This window comes from Schistosoma mansoni, chromosome 1 (genome assembly GCF_000237925.1).
Source record: "Schistosoma mansoni strain Puerto Rico chromosome 1, complete genome".
Lineage (NCBI taxonomy): Eukaryota > Metazoa > Platyhelminthes > Trematoda > Strigeidida > Schistosomatidae > Schistosoma > Schistosoma mansoni.
In genome coordinates, this window is record NC_031495.1 from 16057390 (window position 1) to 16080515 (window position 23126).

Genomic DNA, 23126 nt, shown 5'->3' on the forward strand with positions numbered 1-23126 from the left:
AAACTTCGGGCATCATTTACAAATTCAGCCGTTTTCTAATGAATATCACGATCAAAATTTGATACCACCAGTGATGACTATCTTATTTTTTTACCATATTTCGTTTTACACGTTTAGTCTTCTGTGTGGAGTTTCTGGAAATTCGTATGATAGCCATTTACCAGTGAGAATATTTAGACGCACGTAGATTCAAGGTTCACTACTGAACATCTTCAATCATCAGTTAACAAACTTTGCTTATATTTTACCTTAATGATTAAGTAAATTATTTAAGTGATTGATGGTATGTATTTAGACGGTTTGTAAAGCTTTGCCATTAAATGTTTCATACTGATTTCAAAGTCTTGAATATGTGTACAATAGTGCTCCACATCGCAAGGAGTTGTTCTCTTATCATAGTCTATAGATACTGGAAGTAATTATCAGTAAATAACTGTTAAGCTGTTATTTTGAGTTTCGGAACTTCTGCAAAAATCGGTATAAAGAAGAACTGTCTAAGTCGTTTTTGACTTCATTTACAAAGTGGAAGATAAGAATGTTGGTAGAAAATATGTGATTTCTCTAACAGTTTACAATGAATGTTCATTTGGTCTCAAAAATATTTATTAGGAATGGATCAGTGAAATTGTTTTAGGTTCACTATTTACGACGGATTTCGCCTGGCATTTTTCTAGCAGAGTTAGATAATGGGCTCCTTGAGAAGAATGTCGGTAAACTAGATCTATACTCCTGTAAACATCCTTTAACCACATGAGGCTTGACAAACGAATTATCATTGTCACTAATCTCCATATCTTTCATTCGTTTGTTTTTCTGAATTCTCTTTCGTATATATCCTTCACCATTTAATTATTCGAAAACATCTTATTACGCAACTGTAATAATTTCAAATGCCTGTTATTTCAATGTCTATTTTTCCGAATTCTGATCTACTTCCTATGCTAAAACATTGATTCGAGCTTTCAATATTCTTATCACCACTAGTACACCTATCATATTACTATGAGTTTGTACTTGTTACTTATTATGATTAGTTACGTGATTAATTTCATTGTTATTATTGATTCACAAACTATCTTGATTGGTTGAATATTTTTCACTTGTGCATACAAATCATACTGTAAGCATAATGATAACTGCGAGTATAATAGTTTTGTTTAACGAACTTGACTACTGAAAACATTAAGTAGTAACGTACAGGCAGCATAAAATATTTAGGAACTGTCCGAGTTCAGATATGTTGAACAGTGAATGGAGCACATGAGGAGAAAATGAATGCACTCATTTAAGATCATCTGCATATACAAGAGGTTTACCTATGCAGAAGCAATTGCGAATATCGCTTATATTAACTAAAAGAAGCAAATAACCTATGATATTACCTTATATCACACCAATTTTGACCGAGACTGCATCCGACGAGGAATAGTTCATTTTGACTGTTTCATGTCGGTGACTGAGGAAAGAATTAAACCAAGCAAACAGATTGGCTTCGATCCCTCAAGATCAGAGTTTTTCTATAAGAAATTGGTGGTTAATCATGTCAAAAGCTTTAGAAATGTCAAAGTATTGCACTAAAACTACATACACTCGATCTCGTCGACTACACACTAAATTGAACATATCAAAGTGGCAGATCATACAAGATCGAGTTTTAAAGAAATCATGTTGAAAATCAGTGATACGTTTTTCAGTGGGCAAATAGCTGGAGAGTTTGTCACAAACAATCCGTTTCATTATTCTAGAGATAACTAGAGTAATATTTATGGGTTGATAATTGTTCACATCATTCTTATCTACAAATTTGTAATGTGCCATGACATATGCGGTCTTCCAACGGTTAACGTAGGTACCTCTCTCCAGAAAGACAGTAAACAGTTTTAGAAGAAGTAGTGGAATATCAGATCCACCATATTTGAAGTAAATCGATGCAATCCCGTTCACTCCATGACCGTTTTATACCTTCATGGACTTTATAGGTTTACTAATTCTTAGATAAATGAAAGAAACTGGTTTTACGTAGTTACAAGTCACTTATATGATATTGGAATCAATATCATTTAGGAATTCACTATTGTTTGCAAAAATATCACTAAAAAGTTTTGGATTGGTTTTAGAGTGGTCTATAAATGTCCTATTATGCAAGATGCACGGTCTTTCTGCATTCTGAAAGGATGTAACGCGTTTAGTGAAAAGGAGAATTAGGCTTTGTACTTTTGATGTATTAAGTGCTAATAAGTCCTTATTAATGGCTCTTAACCTACACTTTTGTTTAACTTGGTTAAAAAGTATGTTTGTTTGTGCAGCTGTTGCTAAATCATTTGACTTAAAGTAACGTTTCTGTAAGAGTCTAAAATGAATACGATGTTTGACGGGTATAAATAATTAATTAGGCTTACTAACCCTGTACATTTTAAGTTGTTCACAGGAATCTAAACACGAGCTAGTGATCTGACGAATCAGTCATCTTTGCGAAATGCCAAGACAATACATTTGAAATCAGGGACTGATTTCAAAAGTTTCTCATATCTTCCATGTACATGAAAGATCTTTAATGTTAGCCTCTGATATCTATTAAAATGTGTTCAGTCCCATACAAGGCAACTCTTTTGTCGCCTATTTTACTGATTTGGATTACTGAAAATAATGTCATGAGTTATTGGTAGCCAGTTCTCTTTCTAGCCTCTTCCTTATGTTATATGAAGAAAACGTTTCATTAATGACCTTTGCTAGATTTTGAATACTCAGTGGGTCCTAGAATAAGTTATATACTGCTCTATGGTATTCACGGTGAAACATATTCTTATCAGTTTTTCAAGCTCCACTGAAACATATTCGCTGTAATTACTCACGTACACTAGCAAGTTTCAAGAAAGTAAGAGTATTTCTTCTCATAATTAGGGTTGCTCAACGTGCCGAAACACTGTGTGGGATATTAATCTCAGCCTATGTAAGTCAACTGATAACACAACTTTATCGATAACAGGCTGACAAACAGGTCATTATTACACTACCCAACTATTAGATATTCCAAATGCTAATGGTTTTAGGATGTGAAAGGTGATGTGTATAAGTACTTTTTGGTGCCATATCTTCATTCATACCCAGTTATTATAACAGTCATTCAACTTTCTGGGTTTATTTTCTCATATATTACAGAATGTTGTACGGACATTGAGATTTCTAAAGGGTTTTGTACATTCTCAGTTGAATTTACGATTAATTTTACTGGCAGTAAATTTCCCCATGGAGCATACATACTTCATCATTATTACCTTGTTTACCGTAAGCTAGTATAAGTGCTTTATTATAGGTATTTCAGATGCTACAACAAGCATGTATTTAGTTACACAGGGCATTAATTATGAAGTTCCATCATCAATCCGAAATACTTAAACTATGCTCTCCATGTCAAGCATCTTTGACAATTAAACTGGTGGAAGTATTTCAAGCAGAGACGATTACATGTATTTCAATAACTGAGTCGTGTCAAGGAAATACTTTTTAGATAATATAACTGAACAGTGACTGATTTCAGCTGGTAAGATTTGGAAGAACAACAAGAAGGGCCGTTGGGATCTACATAGTGGCTTGTAGAACATGTTCAGTGCTTTATCGCTAAAAATATAAACCAATGGATTCTAGTTTACCAGTCTAAAGGAATGGTATTCCCGCAATACTTGAGTTTCCTGATTTTGTGATAAGCGGGGCCAGTCAGGCATCGATTGAATAATAAGTGACAGAGGCGAGACTATAATTTATGGACGAACCGATCAGGTTTAAGATAGCAGGTCTTAGATTTTAGAGCGACATTCGTCCACTCATTTGGCTAAATAGCGTTTCAGTATTATAGATGATGTCAGTTCGTGATGAAAACATTGAATATAATTTCTAACACTAGCGTTCAACTGTAAATCCTAGTTCCTCGCGCTAATTTATAACCCTCATTTAACCCTAGTAAGTAGATGGATATTTTTAAGATCATTTTAAAATTACTCAAAGGTCGTCCATAAATTATAGTCTCACTATGACAGATGTTGACAAATGAACATTACTGATCAAGATTTGACTACACTTTATAAGGCAATAGACATAAGCTATTGATATTCTTACTCAATTAGCTGGTTCGGCTACGAATATAAGAAGCACATATATCAGTATTAGACCCAGACGACGGGACAACATAATGATTTAATCCTTGGAGATTTCACGAGTGCATACTTCCGAAAAATCACAAGCTAGAACAAAACAGTTGTTCATTTTACCCTCAAAATCAGTAGGGTTTTTTTATCAGCTATTATCTCTGGAATTAAAACTCTGGTAGCTCAATAAAATCAGAAAGAACTGTATTCACCGTAACAAAAATTTTAGACTATTCTCTGGTAATACTACAAATGAGACGGATTTAAATCTTGATGTTATTTAAAGAATTAAAATTCTCAAAAGAACCAATTTAATTCAGCATATAAATAGCTAAAAATTATTTTAACAAACAATCAGTATCATTGCCAAAAAATAAATTACTTAAAAGAAAACAAGGCAATAGTGATTAAAAAAGTAAATCAATAAACAACAAGAAATTTCGATGACTATACAACAGTAATAAAAGAAGTAATGGGTTCAATTAATCAAAGTTATATTCTAAAACGGAGCACAATTATCTGTATAACTCCTGGTACCGAAATAACATAGTCTTTTTAAAGTAACCTGAATGATAAAGAGCAATGTAAAAAGGAAGTGTGAAAGATAATCAAAATTTCCATTTGATTATAAATTGTTTACTTAAAGTTAAAAGCGATTGATTTTTAATTTGACTGGTTTCTAAGTCATTGTCAAACATAAAATCTACCGGTTTATTGTTTACAAGAATTTCTGTAGGCTTTTTAATGAAGCCCACTATAAGAATAGTCTTAACATCTAGTTCTTGAAAATCAATTTTCTCTAAGCTTCCAACACTCGAAGGTGTAGAAGTCACTGTCAAAGTACGATCACGTACTTCAAATTTGACGTGTATATAATTTAAATTACCATCATCTCCATTATCCCAGAATAATTCACCTGATGCTGTGATCCTCTGACCAGCAGCATCACTTCCATCATCAGTTGAAGACAAGATCACAAATAAACCGAATCCTTTCTTACGAGCGATATCTGTTGTTTCAGCAGAAACTTGCATTGGAATTATACAACCACAACGAATAGAAATCGGAATGACATTCAAAGGAGCATCGAAATATTTCCAAGTACCTCGACTAAAATATCGTTTGCCACTGGATAGGTTAATCCATTCTCCTGACGGAACGTAACCCTCAACGAATGTACGACCCTCATCGAGCACTGGAGTGACTAAGATGCACGATCCGAGCATGAATTGTGCATTGACTTTATGTGTGGCCAAGTCTTCAGGGAACTCGAATGCGAGGGCACGAGCCACAGTTGTTCCATTTAAGTATGATCTATAGAACAAAGTGTACATATAGGGCAGTAGGTGGTATCTTAGACGGATAGCCTGTTTTATAGCTTTAGTCGTTTCTTCACTCCAACATGCAGGGTCTTGATTGTTTGAACCATGTGCATTATGATTTCGAGCAAACGGATAAAATGCACCTAACTGACTCCACCGGATGCACAGTTCCTCTGTTGTATTTCCTGTAAATCCACATATATCAGCACCAACCATAGGAATACCAAACATATTAAAGTTAATGATTTGAACCACAGAAGTTTTCAAACTATCCCAATTCGATAAAACATCTCCTGTCCAGTGAGCGGCATATAAACCTGAACCAGCAAAACTTGAACGCGTCAATATGAAAGGTCGTTTATCAGGAAACATTCGAGTCAAAACATTGTGGGTTACACGTGCCATATCATAACCATATATATTATGCATATTATAGTGTGTTGTGTTGTAATGTAAGGCCGATGGACAGATCGTCTTATCGTATAAAGAGTTTCCGAGGATTTTTGGGACATAAGGAGGATTGTCAAGCGTATTCGATGATGGACAACCACTGAGTGATCCACTATTGAAATTGGCTGGTTCGTTCATGTCTATCCACAAACCATCGAAGTTGATCACTTTATGGAAATCGGACGCCGACTTGAACCACCAATCCTCAGCAGATGGGTGTGAGAAATCTGGGAAAACTGTTTCACCTGGCCACACAGTACCTAGAATCGGTGTTCCAGTTCGACTATCATTAATGAAAATACCGTGTCTCATACCATCCTCATATGGACGATATCCAGTACCACCTTTCGTGCTGACAGCTGGATCTATGATCAACACTGTTCTCACACTATACTTCTTACGTAAAACATCCCTAACATAAACATCTATCCCACCAAATCGTTTTGTGTCCACTGACCAAATTTTGTATGCATCCATATAATCAATATCAAACCACTGAGCATCTATCGGAATCCCAGCATCCACATTTCGCTTGAGGACTTCTTTGGCTTCATCCAGATTTTTCATTCCATATCTACAGATATGAAATCCGAGTGACCAATATGGGGGTATCGGTGGATGACCGATAAGACGATAATATTGATTTATCACGTCTAGTGGTTTCGGTCCAGTGAATACGAAGAAATCTAAAATGCCACCAATAGTTCTATATGTGATGGCTGGTAGAGGTGTTATTGCTACTTCTTGAGCGTTGCTGTTTAAAAAGAAGATTCCAAATGCTGTGCCACCATACTTTAAACCCATGAAGAAATTGTGAGTTCCATATAGATTCGCATATGACTGTGGATTCCCATCGTGACCCCAAAGAGCTGCACGCATCCACGTATCAAAGGTGTTTGGATATTTCTGCTCTATTTCTCCAGGACCAAAGCTTACTTGAGCATTCACACGAAATGAAATCTGCAGAAACTGATTTGAAAATATAAGCGAACTAGCCAACTGTCCAGTTGAGTCCAAAAGTACATCTTGCTCTTCAGTATTTCTCATAATCTAAAGTTTTCATAAAATAAAAATCATTTTAAAAAAGGTGATTTTATCTAAAAAGCTAGTAAACTAAATTTTACTCTTAATATTTCTGAATAATGAAGTAAACTAGTAAAAAGGAAAGTTAACACTACTAGTAAATTAAGCGAGCATGGTAAATGTAACAAACAGACCAATAGAAGTGGTGATAATAATGTGAAATAAGAATAATAACATGAAGCTAAAGATATCGGATTACATAACAAGGAACATCTGTAAAGGAGATATAAAGAAAGATGAATAAACGGTGAATTCACCGTCAATAAAATTCCATTACAATAATCGTCAAATGCAAGGAAATGTTAGACAAATAATAAATGCATCTAAGAATTTCGTTTGTCATGTTCTAAGTAAACTTTAGGTTTCCTTTTCAACCTGTTCACACACAACATTTGGTATTCGGTGACCACACTGAGTGTTAATTTTATCTTCTATGATTCCTATGGTTAAAAAATGGTAATATCCCTATTTCGTACTTTTTTAACGATCATGGTGTAACAACGAATCTCTATTCACTAAGTTTGTTCTTTAGTGAACCTTGCCAATGTTTTCCCGACCGTAGCTGCTACCTTGACGTGGTAGTCGGGCTTGCCGTTCGTGATGACCCAACCGAGCTATATTGGCTAGAACATATGTTCCTGTAGGTTCTACCATGCCTGGCAGGTCGATTAGAGAACGGTAAGACTAAAAGCAGCAACTCAAGGTCTGAGGGCGAAGTCTTACTGTTGACTGTAGAGGGGTGTGACAGCAGTAAGGGGTTTCCCTCGGACAACCAGCATTCGCAGCGATTCTGCCTTCTCACAAGGAAGGAAGGGGTTAGAAAAGGTCGACCCTAAAAATATCACGCCTCACCTCACCTCACAGATTTCTGTCTCCGATGGTGAGGCCCTTTGAAGAACGGAGCTAACAAGTCAAAAATCCCCCACAAAAAGGCCGTGCGTGACCGGCCTCAAGCAGTTGTCCCTTTAACTCTGCGGTCACGCTGTATTGGTTGATCGATAAAATTGAGAAGCATACGCTTACAAATATTTGTTCAAAGGACTTATGAGCAAACTAAAACTTCGGTGTACTGAAAGAGCCATCAACCAACTAGAAAATAGTGTTTTTGATCGCAGTAAAAATAAGACTCACTACGTAGACTTCAAGAAAAGAGTTTAGTTGGAATTTGTATACCTAAATGCTTAGAAGTTATTAGGAAAATGAAAGACAGATCTCTTATAAGTTCGAGCCGGAGTTATAACTTACACAGAAAGTTCCTATTTAATATACCTTTACGTACCGCATGAAGAAATGCAGTTGCGATTTCGATAAATTTGTTTTCCTATTCATTCTCCACTCGTTTAGCGAGCTATACTAAAAATACAGGGGATTGAAAATAAACTAGTAAACTGAGCACTATGTATCATTTCGAATAATAAGGCGGATTTTAACAGGTTTCTATGCTTATATCTAATAAAAAAACTTATTTTGTGAGCGAAAATCAGAAAACAGCTTCAATGCAATAATACTATGTTAAGTTAAAATGCGTTATCTACAATCATTTCATTATATTCATTACACTACTTACTAACTACGAGTAGTATGAGTGTAATTTCAACTCCGTCTGTAGCTCCTCTAGGATTACTACCGGCTCAAGCCACGGTAAAAGTGAAGGGTCAGGCATCGAGTCAACAATCCCATCCCGTGGAAAAAAATCTTGCTAAAAAATGACAACCTGAGTAAACAATTTAAAACATTTAAACCGTCCTCTGAGTTGAACGATCGTCATTCAGAAGAATTATGACGCCTAATAGTGAAAGCCGAAGTTCTTCGGAAATCATGAGGACGATGACCATTCCAACAAACACAGAAACAATTATTATAGGCACATTGAGCTGATTAAGCTTCAAATCAGAACCTTCTGGTTACCAAGATGAAACTGAAGCTAAAGAAACATCGGACATCTGGGGAAACAGAATTACAAAGGTGCAAGGCAGCTTTCTTTCGACATACTGACTAACTCAGCCAGTTCAAGATGACTCTCAACAACAGCTTCCAAGACTTACAAGATCTACTCAAAGAAATAGGAACTTCTGTGATGGGCAACTGAAAAGGGATCAAAGAAGCACTAACTTCAACGCCTCAGGAGGTGATGGGCCACAAGAAGCATCATCATAAGGAATGGATCTCTGTCGAAACCCCGTACAAGATTCAAGAACCGAGGAGTAAGAATGCACCAATTAACAACAGCCGAACAAGAACGGAGCAAGTCAAAGCACAAGCTAAATACACTGAAGCAAACATGCAAGTGACTAAGAGGTTTACAGCCAATATGCAGAAATACGTGGAACACCTAGAAATGAGAGACGAAAAAGATGCAAGAGAGGGAAATATGAGAAAACTATATAACACAACGAAGAAACTAGAAGGGGAATGTAGTAAACCAGAGAGACCAATCAACAACAAAGAAGACAAGACAGTCACTGAGATTCGAGAACTTTGACTATCTATTGAGCAGGCCAGATGAATTGAATCCACCAGATATCGAACCAACACACATAGACGCTTCTATAGCTGTCACTCTACCAACGGTCGAAGGAATCATAATGAGAATCAGACAAAACAAGAGTGGGAAAGCAGAAGGACTTGACAACATAGCAGCTGAAGCACTGAATTCAGACACAGAATCAACTGCAAACATGCTCTACCTTCTATTCAAGAAGATTTGGGAGGAAGAACAAGAGACAACGGACTGGAAAGATGCCAAAGAAAGGAGATCTGAGCATATGTGAGAATTACAGAGGCATCAGTTTGTTATCAGTATCAGGAAAGGTTTTCAATAGAGTGTTGTTGAACCGGATGAAGGATTCAGTAGATGCCCAACTTCGAAATCAATAGGCTGGATTCCGTAAAGATTGGCCGTGCACAGACCGAATTGCAACACTACGGATCATCATCGAACAATCAGTTGATTGGAACTCGTCATTATACATCAGTTTCATTGATTATGAGGAGGCGTTTGACAGTGTGGATAAGAGAACATTATGGAACCTTCTTTGACACTATGGTATACTTGAGAGAATCGTGAACATTATCCGGAACTCATACGACGGACTACACAGAAAAGTGGTGTATGGAAGACAGTTGACAGACGTATTACAAGTGAGGCCCAGTGTAAGACAAGGCTGATTACTCTCACCATTCCTTTCTCTTCTGGTGATTGACTAGATTATGAAAACCTCGACATCTGAATGGAAGCACGTTATACAATGGACAGCTTGGATGCAACTAGACGATTTGGACTTCATAGACGACCTAGTCTTTCTATCCAATATACACCAACAAATCCAGGTGAAGACAATCAGTGTAACAGCAAACTCTGAAACAGTAGGCATTAACATACAAAAGCGAAAAAACAAGATTTTCAAACACAATACGGATAACATCAACCGACCCAATCACACTTGGAGAAGTTCTGGAGGAGGTGAAAACTCTCACGTACCTGATAGTAGCTTACAACGTGAATCATCTGCTTTCTTAAACACGTTATCAATATTCTATGTTTATTAACAAATTCATCCAATCTCTCAAGTATTATGTATCAGTAAATCAATTAAAACTTCATTATATTGAGGTCAACTTGTATTCTTAAATCATAAGTTTTTTTCATCTGAATTTGGCTAATTAATATCAAACACATGTATTTTCAGTTTTTGTCATCTCAGTTCTCTCTGTAAGTTTTAAACACAATTAAAGTGACAATGTTTATTATATCCTGTTATCAGAATGATCGAGTCGACCTATTCTAAATACAGGAGCATCTAATCAACCCTGAATGCGCCGCTCCAAAGGAGTCTTCCTTTAGAATAATCTACACAATCAAAGGTCGAATCAAAAACCTCTGCACTATTGAGGTGCTGGAGATCCACCAATTTAAGCATGAACTCATGCAAAAACGATAAGTCTAACGTTTCATTCTTCCTTGGCCCTAATTTCCTTCTGTAGTATGTTTTAGTCTTGTTTTTTAAAGTATTGTTTTGTAATTTCCAACCGTAATCAGTTATTACGATTATTTTTCAGTTATTATTATGACCTTTATGTTTTCCATGTTTCTTCATATCTGTCAAGCGGACAATTACCTTTCATAATCATATGAAGGGGGTTTTGTGGATAATATTGTAATTTAATAATTGAGTTCATCAGTCAATTGAAGCTAGACCACCATGGATGACCTGAAGGCACTTGACAGCCTTTTTTTCCTAGTATGGGACTCCTCAGCAGTGTGTATCCACGACCCCCCCCGTGAGATCTGAACCCTGGATTTACAGGTCGCACGTGGACACGTAACCTCTAGACCACTAAGCCGGAATCCAACGTTGTTAATGTCTAACTTCAACCAATCCACGTAATCGGCCCACAGTTCACCATTGTCTTCAGTGAGTTACCATCTCACAACAAACCCGGTTGAAATTCTGGAAATACCTCTTGAAGCCAGTCACTAGTGAGCACATGATTATTATCCTATGAAATAAGTTTTTGTGGATATTGTTGTAATTTATTTCGCGCGCGACAGATAAGTCCTGAGTTCGAATCTCGAGGGGCGGGATCGTGGGTGTGCACTCCCGAGGAGTCCCATACTAGGACAAAATGGCCATTCAGTGCTTTCTGGTCTTCCATGGTGGTCTAGGTTCAACTGACTCATGAATTCAACTATTAAATTTCATAATTCTGACACACAAATTATTTTCATCCTTCTATTCCTCGCTAACCCTATGACCATTACGCAATCTCATTTGATATTTAGAGTCTCGAACCACTTTATGATGCAATCTTTTCTATCCTCCTATAGACATATATTTACCGTACAACTAGAAGTACGAATGTAAATCTTAAGTAAATGATTTCGTCGAAAAGAAAATTTTCTTCACAGAATTCTATTTATCTTTATTCAATGACACATTGATTTATTCTAATTGTCTAAATTTACTCACATGTGTATATGAACAACTCCGGGAAACCACTAAGAACGTGTAATTAGGTTATGTCAATTGCAGGTATTAACCTAAAGAATGATCAGTTGGTAGGTACCAGCTTTTTTGATTTAATTGAATGAAAATACTTTCATATAGACCTGTGTGAAGAATAGACCATAACTTTTCATTCTCAATAAACCGAAAGGCTTGGTGAATAAGCCTCATCATTCGCTTTGTTTGAGAGCAAAGTCACTACAAAAAGCAGTATACACATAAATCATTGACAGTATTTTGCAGGTTTAAATCATCAAGGATAGATAAAGTGGTACATATTCACGAAAATCAGGACGGTTAACAGCTTATTGGTGTTCTAAAGGAAACAAAAACCTATGTCTTACCTTTAATCCAAAGGGTGATTTCTCCATGTCAACTTTGTATTGAACATCTTTTACGCGAGCATCATCCACCTTTCCCAATGGAATAGGTGGTTCCCATCTGTCTGGCTGCGAAGGTACAGTAAATCGTATACGAAGTCTAGTGGAAGTCTCCTCTCTAATTTCAACGGCAATACTTTTTATTTCATCTAAGTAATAGGTTGGACTAGGTTTGCTCAATTGTCCAATAAAGCCATGTTCAGTTTTCTCAGCTGATACCACAACATATGCAGAATAATCTTTTGGAAAATAACAGTAAGGTAATCCATCATGTCCACTTTCAGGCACCCAACAACATCCTCTTTCAATGCATACACCTTCATTAGAACCAACATTTGGATAACAATCTAAACGTTGCACATTGGTAATATTTGAACACTGAGGGTAAGATTCTGCACATTTGAAGGTGTTAATTAAGAATAAGGTAAATAGAACGATTATAGTCTGCATGATATTTATTTGTTTGGTTCTTATGACGAGACGCAAATAAACGAAAATTGGAAGTTCTAAGAGTGATTTTACCTATCCGTGGAACAATATATTCACTTGACATACTTGAACAACCAATTATATTGCGGTAAATAATGTAATCAATAAAACTTCAATTTGTTTGTTACTACTACTTACGTCCAATAATAATTTCTTATGCTTAATGTAGATATATGGAGATTGTAATATTGATATGACTAAACTAAAATGACTAAAACATTTTTCGATAGATGCGAACTAATAAAAGACTTTGTCTTACAGCTCAGATCACCATAATCAAATGAATCAATAGTATTGCGAATTCTGTTTAACTCCATCAGCTTGACAACAAATCGCACTAATTAGTGTAACATCTAAACAACGGTTCAATACATACTTAAAGTTAGGACCACGATACACAGCTGCAGTATTTGGTTTAATGATCAGCTGCTTATAAGCTGAAATGATGGTGTCTGGAAGTAGAATCCAGGAAGCACGTGTCATCCTATTTAAGACTAATCAGCTGGATTTACCTGCATCCCAGAGTTGATGTCCATTCCAGGACAAATATGCCAATTAGAAACTGATTAATTGCAGTCCTAAACATCAATGGGAAGATTCAAGCAACCAATACGAAAATGAATCAAACTTCACCCCATTGCGCAAGCAAGTGGCTATCAGGACCCAGTAGCTGAGTGGATAACGGGATGGTGTTCGAAACCAACGGCACTGTGTTCGAGTCCCGGAGTAAACATCAACTTGGAGATGCAGCTGACAAGTCCCAAATAGGACGAAAAGTGCGTCCTTGATTTCACTTATAGACATCATCATCTCAGATTATAATGCTTGTGACGTAAGGCAATATCGAGACAATCCTCACAGGATATATATATATATATATATATATATATATATATATATATATATATATAACGCATAATTGCGGTAGTACCATGTCCCATACTGGTGTATTCATTGTAGCTCTAGACGCTTTTGGGTTGTTACAAAGTTTCCGAACGTTATAGGAAAGTGTATACTGCGACATGCCTGTCTATTTTATAGAAAAGATTTACTCGCTTGTACACAAAATACATCAACATAAATTACCGTGTCCATTTGCTTGTTTTATCCAGTCCTGCAGTCTTGAACACTTTGCATAAGCTTTTTTCTTTTCCTGAAGAGCTTACTGAATTCTACTAATATGTGTGGGATTTACACTAAACTACACTTTGCGCTTGATCAGACCGTATATTGTTAAGATATACAGAAGTCTTGAAATGCTATCTTCTAACCAGTAATTAAGACAAACATCATTCCATTTTCAGCAAGTTAACCATATACCTCGTGTTTCAATTTCTACAGATGTAATAATCCTAACAAGTTTTTCTTTTAATCTTCATTATGGTTGACACAGGGTTTTAGAGCTCTTAAATGTATGGTAATACATGTTTGTATGTAAATGCCAGTTAGAAAAATACTGTACATGTTAATGCTGTAATTCATCTCTGTTAATAATGTTTGAGATATGAGGCAATATCGAGGCAAGCCGCACAGGATGCACATATGTTAATAAGAGACTGATCAATTTCAAACCTATACATCACTGGGAAGATTCAGAAAACCATTACAAAATAATTAGTACTGTAATTAGTTTCAATGTAGCTTTATTCATTAACATGATTTGCATACCAAACAATGATCTCAACAGTTTCTTGAGGAAATGATAGAAAAAATCTGAAGAGAATGTTGTCAAAATCATATTTCACCAAACAGTGACAGTACTTACCTATTTACTTACATCTGTTAACCATCATGGAGGAGCTTAGGCCACTCCCTTCCAGCTGTTTCAGTTGCTATTCTTTCCTTTGATATCTGCTTCTAACTCCCGGAGAAATGTGTTCCTTGGTCTGATACTTTTCTGTTTCCCTTCAAAATTCCAAGTTAGCGCTTGCCTCGTGATGCAGTTTGATGATTCCCGAAATGTATATCCTATCCACCTCCAGCATCTTCCCCTGATCTCCTTTTCAATTGGAATCTGGCTTCTTCTTTCCCACAGTAGGCTATTGCTCATGGTATCCGGTCAACAAACATTGAGTATCTTGAGTAGACAATTTTTTATGAATACTTGTACTTATTTGGTGATGGTTGTAGTAGTTCTCCACGTTTCAGCTCCGTACAGTAGGATGGTTTTGAGTTTCGCATTGAAGATTCTCACTTTTATGTTGTTTGACAGTTGTTTTGAGTCCCATATGTTCTTCAGCTATAGAAATTTTGGCCCTTTCTTTGTCAACCCGTGACTTTACATCTGAATCAAGAGATGCCTTGGTCACCAGTGATGCTCACCAGGTACCTCAAATTTTCCACGTTCTCTAGAGCTACACCACCAAGTATGGTTTGGTTGGTGCTGGCTGTCATATTCCAGGTTCTTGGTGTTTTGTTAACGTTGAGGACTACTGATGTGGAAGCCGCGACTATAGTGAGAGTTTTTGGATTTATTGTTATGTATAAGAAAAAAACGTCAAGTTTTCTGAAAATTCTAAATCGTATTGTTGAGTTCATTGTGTTCCTTGCTTCTCCTGAGACGTTGAGATCTTCCAAATTCAGCCAAAAACCATAAGAAATAGATAAGTTGGCAGTAGACAACATTGTCTGACATCACTTTTTACTTGAAAGGTATCTACGAGTTGCCTTCAATGCACTGTTTTACAATTCATCCTTAAGAGTTTCGTACGATCGTGACAATCTATCTAGGTACCATATAATGTCGAAGAAGGTTTCACAAGGTTTTCTTATCCGCGCTGTTGAATGCTTACCCCTAGTCAAGGAAGCTGATGTATAGTGACGAGTTCTATTTAGTTGACTGCTCAAGTGATCCATAGTGTCGCGATTTGATCTGCACACGACCGATCCTTAGAAAATGCAGCTTATTTGTTTCAAGGCTGGGTGCTTACCCAATCTTTTGGTTTAGCAATTCTGATAGAGGCTTTACCTGGTATTGGCAGTATTATGATGCCTCTGTAGTTCCTACAATTACTAAGATTTCCTTTGATATCTTGTTGGGGTATCCTTTTCAATCTGTTAGCACTTGTTCTTCCTCCCGTATCTTCTATGAGAGAAAAGAGGACATCTTTGCAATTGCCTTTATATCTAACTTCAGTTTTTAGGCTGGTATTCTCTATGGTCCTGCTACTTTCCCACTCTTCATTTATCTGATGACTATCCAGATTTCTTTGACTTCTGGTGAGCTCGCATCTGTATGAAGATCGGTGTGTGCTGCTTTCATGGTCGGTTGTTCAGTGAGGCTGGTCTATTCAAATAGTCTTCAAAGTGTCCTATCCCACATGTTGATGATGAATCTCTGTGAATGATTTTCTTTCCTTATCTTGGTTGGTCATTCACTGGTTTACAATATCTTCCAGTTAGCTTCTTCGTTGTATCACATAGTTTTCTCACGTTTTGAGATCGTGTAGATTTGTAGCTCAGGTGGATGATTAAAGGGCACTTTTGTTCTCTGAGCTGGGTGGTTTGGTTTTGCCACTCAGCACCTCCTGACGCTTTCAAGCTATTGGTTGTTTAGTCTTCTTCCAGTTTCTATTCATAGTGTCTTCCATTTCTTCTCATAGATCTTTTAAGACTTGGAACTTGTTGCTGGGGGCCGTTCTTGCGACCCACTGATCTGACTCCAATTTGATCTAACGATTCTATTTGCGAAATATGCATCCCAGCTACCCTCGTATATGATTATCAACTTAATTATAATTAGAGAACAACGGAATAAAATAAATCAAGTACAAGAATAAATTTTGGAAACGTATATTTCACACAGTCATTGATTCCGACAGACAATCAGAGAAATGAAGTGAAGTAACAGACTGGAGTAGGCAAATTTGTCAACTTGATTTGATCAAGTGTGACTCAATATTTATATTCAGACAAAAATTAGATTAAGACATGTAGTGAATAGGTTAGCGATGGACGCATACGCTCATATAAAAACAGCCAAGATTAAAAATAAATAGTTGACAAGGTCAAAATGTAACTCGTGAAGAATAGACAAATAGGTCTGTCCGGAAGCCAGATTAATCCATGTGGACTTGATATAGTGCTATGGTTCATACTACTTATGTTGACAGATATAAGTAGTATGAAACACCAATCAGAAGTGGAATGCCTGTCAAAAGAGGATTGAGAAGACTGAACTGAGAAGAAACAAAATGGAAGTAGAAAAAAATTGGAGTAAACACAGACTTGAAAGAATCATCAAGGATATAAATCACAACTGATAGAAGATATGCAAATGAAGTAATTAATGTATGGTTTTCATAATTTACAAAGACACTGTAGTTTTCGAAGAAGTGACTTATGTTAAATCATGAAACGTCCAAAATACAAATTTCTACTCATTAGAATATCACAAAAGATATAATTAATACTATTTTAACATAATCCTTTGTTTCTAAGGTTGCGTTGATGGTCCTGGATCCGAAAGATTCTCATCCTATAAGCGTCTTTCCTAATTCTTTGAACAACATCAGTGCAAGTCCCTGTTTATGTGGGGGATTCTTTCTCCCATGACCAGAGTACGTTAGTATTTCTAGTTCATATTGTATCCAATGAATTTCACTTACTGCAAACACCACCACGTTTGCATCTTCTCATTTCCACTGCTTTTGAATGACCCTTCTAGTCTAGTACATTATCAAGACACTTTATATATTTATTTGAATTGTTGTTCTAGTTATCAGAAGGGGCATCAGTTTGCGACTTCCGAAAAATCTTGGCTTTCACCGTGAGGAGACATAACTCCTCTATATGCAGACTCTTTATCTCTCAATATAGAGTTTAGATTATTTGAGTAATTTCTCTTGTTAGTGCTTTTTTAGCAAGGTTCTTCATTATAAGATGATAACGCAAAGTTTACCAAGACCTGGAACCGGCAGTAGCATTACAAAGGATCCAGGAGAAGTGCTCATATTATATAATTTTTTGTGCATAGTAACATTCTGTCTGACCCTCACTGATGAATGATAAAACATCAGGGATATTTTGATCAGATAGTAATTTTCCTATTTTTATAATGGATACAGAAAAATGACCATAAATAATTTTGTTTGTGATTTGTGTGGAAGTCATAATACTTTGAGAATTTCGTGCATTTGGTCTCCTTCACGGATTTAAATAAGTCAAAACCCACATTAGTTAATACTAAAGTTTTTATAGCTTCATTGGAATATAAAACTGACAGTAAGTTGTTCATTAAGTTACTTTAAACAATGATATTATTTAGTTTATAACAATAAATATTTTGTAGATCTTGAACGTCATTTTAACCTATTTTTGAAAAGAACTATTTTACTACTCACGAGTAGCTCAATGCATTCTACGAAATATTACGATAATCAGCACAAAATAGCCATCGATCAAATTTGATTCCAGGAGGACAGATAGAAGTAAAAAAAATCATTGATTATTTTTTTATCTTCAGTTTCATTTTTCACCACACAATTCTAATTTGATTAATCATACCTTTTAGGCTGAATCGTTCATATGTATATGAAAATCATTTTCAAATATACGCTTACTAAATAGTCTTCTCTAGTGACTGTCAAGAATTCCAGAACCTTGCGTTATACTTCAAGTTCACAGAAACGAAAACATCATTGGAATTCCAGAACCAATAAGCTGACATCGGTCTGGGATGCAACCAATCTTCAAATTAGCTTAATCTCAGCGAACTAAACATTTAAACAATGAATTTTATTTGATAACCAGTAACTCTATCTAACAGACTTTGATAACTTGATCTATAGGCATAATTTTCATCGGTTTCGGTCACTTGTCGATAAAACAAAACAAAAATAGAATAAATTACTGAGTGAATTGGTTTTCATACTATTTCAAAGCTTCTTATCAGGTCTAAACATCTTAATATTACAACAGTTATCAGATAAGCTCATTGAAGCAATACAAACATACGTTTAATTATCTTATCATGAATTTACTATCTATAGTTCAGTATTCAAAAGTTTTTATGCCTAGACTGACAAGTTACCAAGCAATTGAACCCGAAATTCTGAGCAGATCTTATGAGACAGTATTATTAACCAACTGATTAATGATTTGAATATACATTGATCAAATGATGTTATTATTATTTACATTTAAAATATCTAACCAAAATAACGTGACGTTAATTTAGTTATCAATTAACAGACGAACAACCACGAGTAAAACATAAATGTATACAAAGTAATCAGTGATATATCACTCCTGCCCAACTTAAAGTCATATACATGACAATTTTTCTGTAATATTCTGTGACTCATGTAAAAATCTACGTATTTAAAGGAAGTTGCCACCATGAACTGATATCGACTAGACGTATAAATAGGTATTTTGTTCAAGTGCATCAATAAGAATTCAGCGTTCCATACAGACTATAACTCAATACCTTGAAGTTACATTGTGAGTAAGGTTTCACTAGAAAGTCAAATTATTTATACTTAAAATTTGATCCAATATCAGGAAAATTTTTCAATACTGCAAGTTACAGTTCTCTCACTCTTAACATGAATATACTTCATCAGATATGACTTCATTTTAAAGCTAATTATTTGAGTACAAATAACTAGTTGAGTGGTTTGTTAGTGACTGTTTTGGTGCTCTGTGACTTGAAAATATACCAGTAATACCAGTTAAGAAATGGAACTCTTGATAAGTTAATTTGACTTCCATAAACCACTCATTTTATCAAAATATTTTTTATTGGTGGCTACTTCATGATTTATTTTATCATGTTCAATAACTCGTATATGTCAAGTCATTCTTTTTAAAATTCAGTATTTGATCATAATCTATTTCATTCTGTAGTTTATATGTACAATTAACTGATCACTGAGTAATGACCAATGTCATGTATATCAAGTACTTCTTAGTGTTGTTCGAATTCTATCGATCAAATTTTAATGTGGACATCAGTATAAGTTATTTAACATCACATGGAAAATGTTGAAATGTAAGGTGGAGGCTGGAGGTAGATGATTGTAAAGCCTGAAAATTGGTTTCGTGCTATTTGGAACGTATCAGCAAGATGTAATCGTCATTTCAGTCTTATAGGAGGTCTGTCGTCACCGAATTAACTCGATAGTAGCTTTTGTGGCAGTAAAGCTGAGCAACACATGATTGAATCTGCTAGTGAGCATCATTTCCCTGAGAACTACAGGTAAGCCTTGTTGGTGAGTGCCAAGTAGGGTTTTCTGTTGAGTATCCCAAACCACTGTCTTATAGTTCACGTGTCAACACTTGTTGATATTATCCCTACTTAATTACAATATCATTCAGTAGTTTTATTTTAACTTACAAGATGCCTCAGTGAAATGATAAGTTTTATTAATAGGACCGTTTATTAAACAATAAACGAAATGAATATAACGAAATGTATGAAATATATTTATCTATCTATTTATCTATATCTATCATGTTATTATTTGATAAGTTATGAAGATAAAAATAAAACGAATTCGAAATTCGGCAAGTACATCAGATTTCGAAAGTGTAATAAGAAGATGAAGATTATCAAAACTATGTGATGAGATATTAGCGCAATACATTTCGAACAATCTGATCACACATATACTTGTTAAGAACATTTATATATATAAAAATAAAAGGTCAACTGGACTGGAAATCGGGGGTAAGAGAAGACAAGGACAATAATAATAATAATAACGTGAAAACAATTTGAAACCTAATCACTCCAGAGTGACATTTTATTTTTAGTGTTATTTTAAATGTTCTTAACAAGTATATGTGTGATCAGATTGTTCGAAATGTATTGTGCCAATATATCACATAGTTCTGATAATCTTTATCTTCTTATTAGATTATCGAAATTTATCAAAGGGACTAATTGCTTTACATTAGATTTCCTAGGAAGAATTCAATTAAAGTACGTTTATTTGTCAAATAAATAGCACTCGTGACCATAGACTACAGTTAATCCGTGATAACGAATACACAGAATCTGTAATTAGGCTTAGACTACGTACTGATCATTTGGTACTGATATGACTTATGTGAACAGAAAATGATTGCTAATGAAAATTGAATTCATGACCTGAAACTCACTAAAAAAATGGATATCATTTAATGGGACAACTTCGATTGATAAATACTTATTTCTTCTTAATAAAATATCAAATTTATATACGAACTAAAACTTGAATATCATTCATCAACATCACAGTAGAAATTTCATGATAAATAAAGTTTTATTTTCAAAGTTCTACACTGTCACTGACGAAATTTTTTTACTGAATCATTTTTAATCAGTAAATTTGTACATTTACTACAAGATGTGAGAACTAAAGTAACCAGTTTGTAAGGAAGTTTTCTGACTAGATACTATATATGTGATTTGAAAAGAAAAATTTACACTAAAAAGGATACAATATTTTAAAACCTCAAAATAATCATGAGCTTTTTCACTAGTTTAATATTTTCTCCAATTGATCGAGATCATGAATCGTTTGATGTTGGACTATCATTGAAAACCTGAAAGCACTGGACGGCTGTCTCGTCCTAGAATGGGACTAGTATGGGACTGCTCAGCAATGAGAAATCAATTCATGGTCACAATCAAAAACTTAACAATCTCCACAACCCCATGCTGATGATTTTATTTAAATATATATATTTTTAATGACCAATAAGTAAGTAGTTTATTGCATGAAATATTAGCATATGGATACAAATTTCATCTATTCTACCAAAAAAACTGAATAACTTGTACATTGTTTTTTTAATGCCAACTTGGAATCAGTCAGGTCGAAAATTAGTTACACTGAGATAAATTATATATAAACAATTAAACATATTCACAAAAAGTGAATATATAAGATGAACAGACAAATTACTCGTCGGTTGAAAATGACATAAAATCCCAATTATTGATCATATAAATTGAACCGACAGGCGTATGATGTAGAGCTAGAATAAATAGAATCTTATATCGAGAAAAAGCACTCATTCAATGTCATCTGTTTTCCAGTGGCCCCACAAGTAATGTTAAACTGTGAAAACCAGTAATCTCCAAAGTAAAATAATCTTCAGTCAGTCAACATTATCTTTAGTGATGTTAAAGACATGCAAACTGTTGTCACTTTTCGGTTACCCACACTCTGAAAGAATAATTCTTCTTGAGGTACCTGTAAAGGGAACTGGATCAGTAGTGATCTTGGTAACCTGAAAGTATGACCACAGAAACCAAGGGACAACTGCTTGAGGCCGATCACACACGTCCTTCTTGTGAGCAGTTACTGATGTTCTGTCTCTGTTTTTTTAATGTTTTACATACAACAACAGAAATCGATGAGATAAAGTGAGTTTCGATATTATTGGGACTACTTCTTCTAACTCTCCTCTCTTTGTGAGAAGATGGAGATGCTGGTCGTATGAGGAAAGCAGTTTATTGAAGTCATTTCCCAGCACATCCTGTAATAAGACTGTCCTCTGACAATAAGTTGTTGCTTTTAGACTTATCATTTCTCAGACAACCATTGCTGTATACCAAAAACTAAATGAAAAACGTTCCAATCATTTTAACTTGGTTGAGTTCTATTGAGAGACAGGTTCGGTCACTATATCAAGATAGTAGCTACGGTTGTGAAATAAGATCCATAAATATTTAAGTCCAATTTATTAAATATTTTTAACATAAACTTTAAATTGTCTACTAATTAATTATCCGAAGGGGAGTTTGTGGAAATTTTAGTAATTTTATATAGTTGAGAACAGGACATAACTTGATGCTAGATTTCTGTGTATAATCTTCATGACTACGTGCCTCCAAATGAATTCACTGTGATGTAAACCCGATTGCTGTCACTGCGTTTCACCACATTTCAACAGTTATATTGTCTACAATTTTGACCGTGCAAAAATGAAATGTATATTCTCGTTTCTCTTCGGTTATCAATGAATTGTCAGATCAAAGCCAATCAATCCTATAAACCATAATTATTTTAATGGGTAAAATAAATTTCTCGCTGAACCAAAAACATGAAAGAAGAAGATCAAAGAACATGTTGTGTCGGGAATCGGAAGTAGATATCATAATAATGAATAAGAATTGTAAAATACTGGAAAGGATTGTTAATGCACAGAGTTCTTTGGAGAATTCTGGTGTGCGGCTTATTTCCTCTTCACGAGCGGTACTAAGTGTCAATTGGTAAATCAGTGACTAAGTCTTGTTTGTTTGGTTATTATTCTTGATAG

General features: G+C 35.1%; 1 protein-coding gene across 1 annotated transcript; it reads right to left on the bottom strand.

The window, feature by feature from the left end:
• Positions 1-4438: 4438 nt before the first annotated feature.
• Positions 4439-12833, bottom strand: Smp_020340 (putative alpha-glucosidase; the record flags this gene model as incomplete). The annotated part of the gene is made up of 2 exons (XM_018793430.1): positions 4439-6964; positions 12348-12833. The coding sequence occupies 2 exons, from the start codon at positions 12831-12833 to the stop codon at positions 4751-4753; spliced, it is 2700 nt and encodes an 899-aa protein (XP_018647944.1). The 3' UTR covers positions 4439-4750.
• Positions 12834-23126: the final 10293 nt, after the last annotated feature.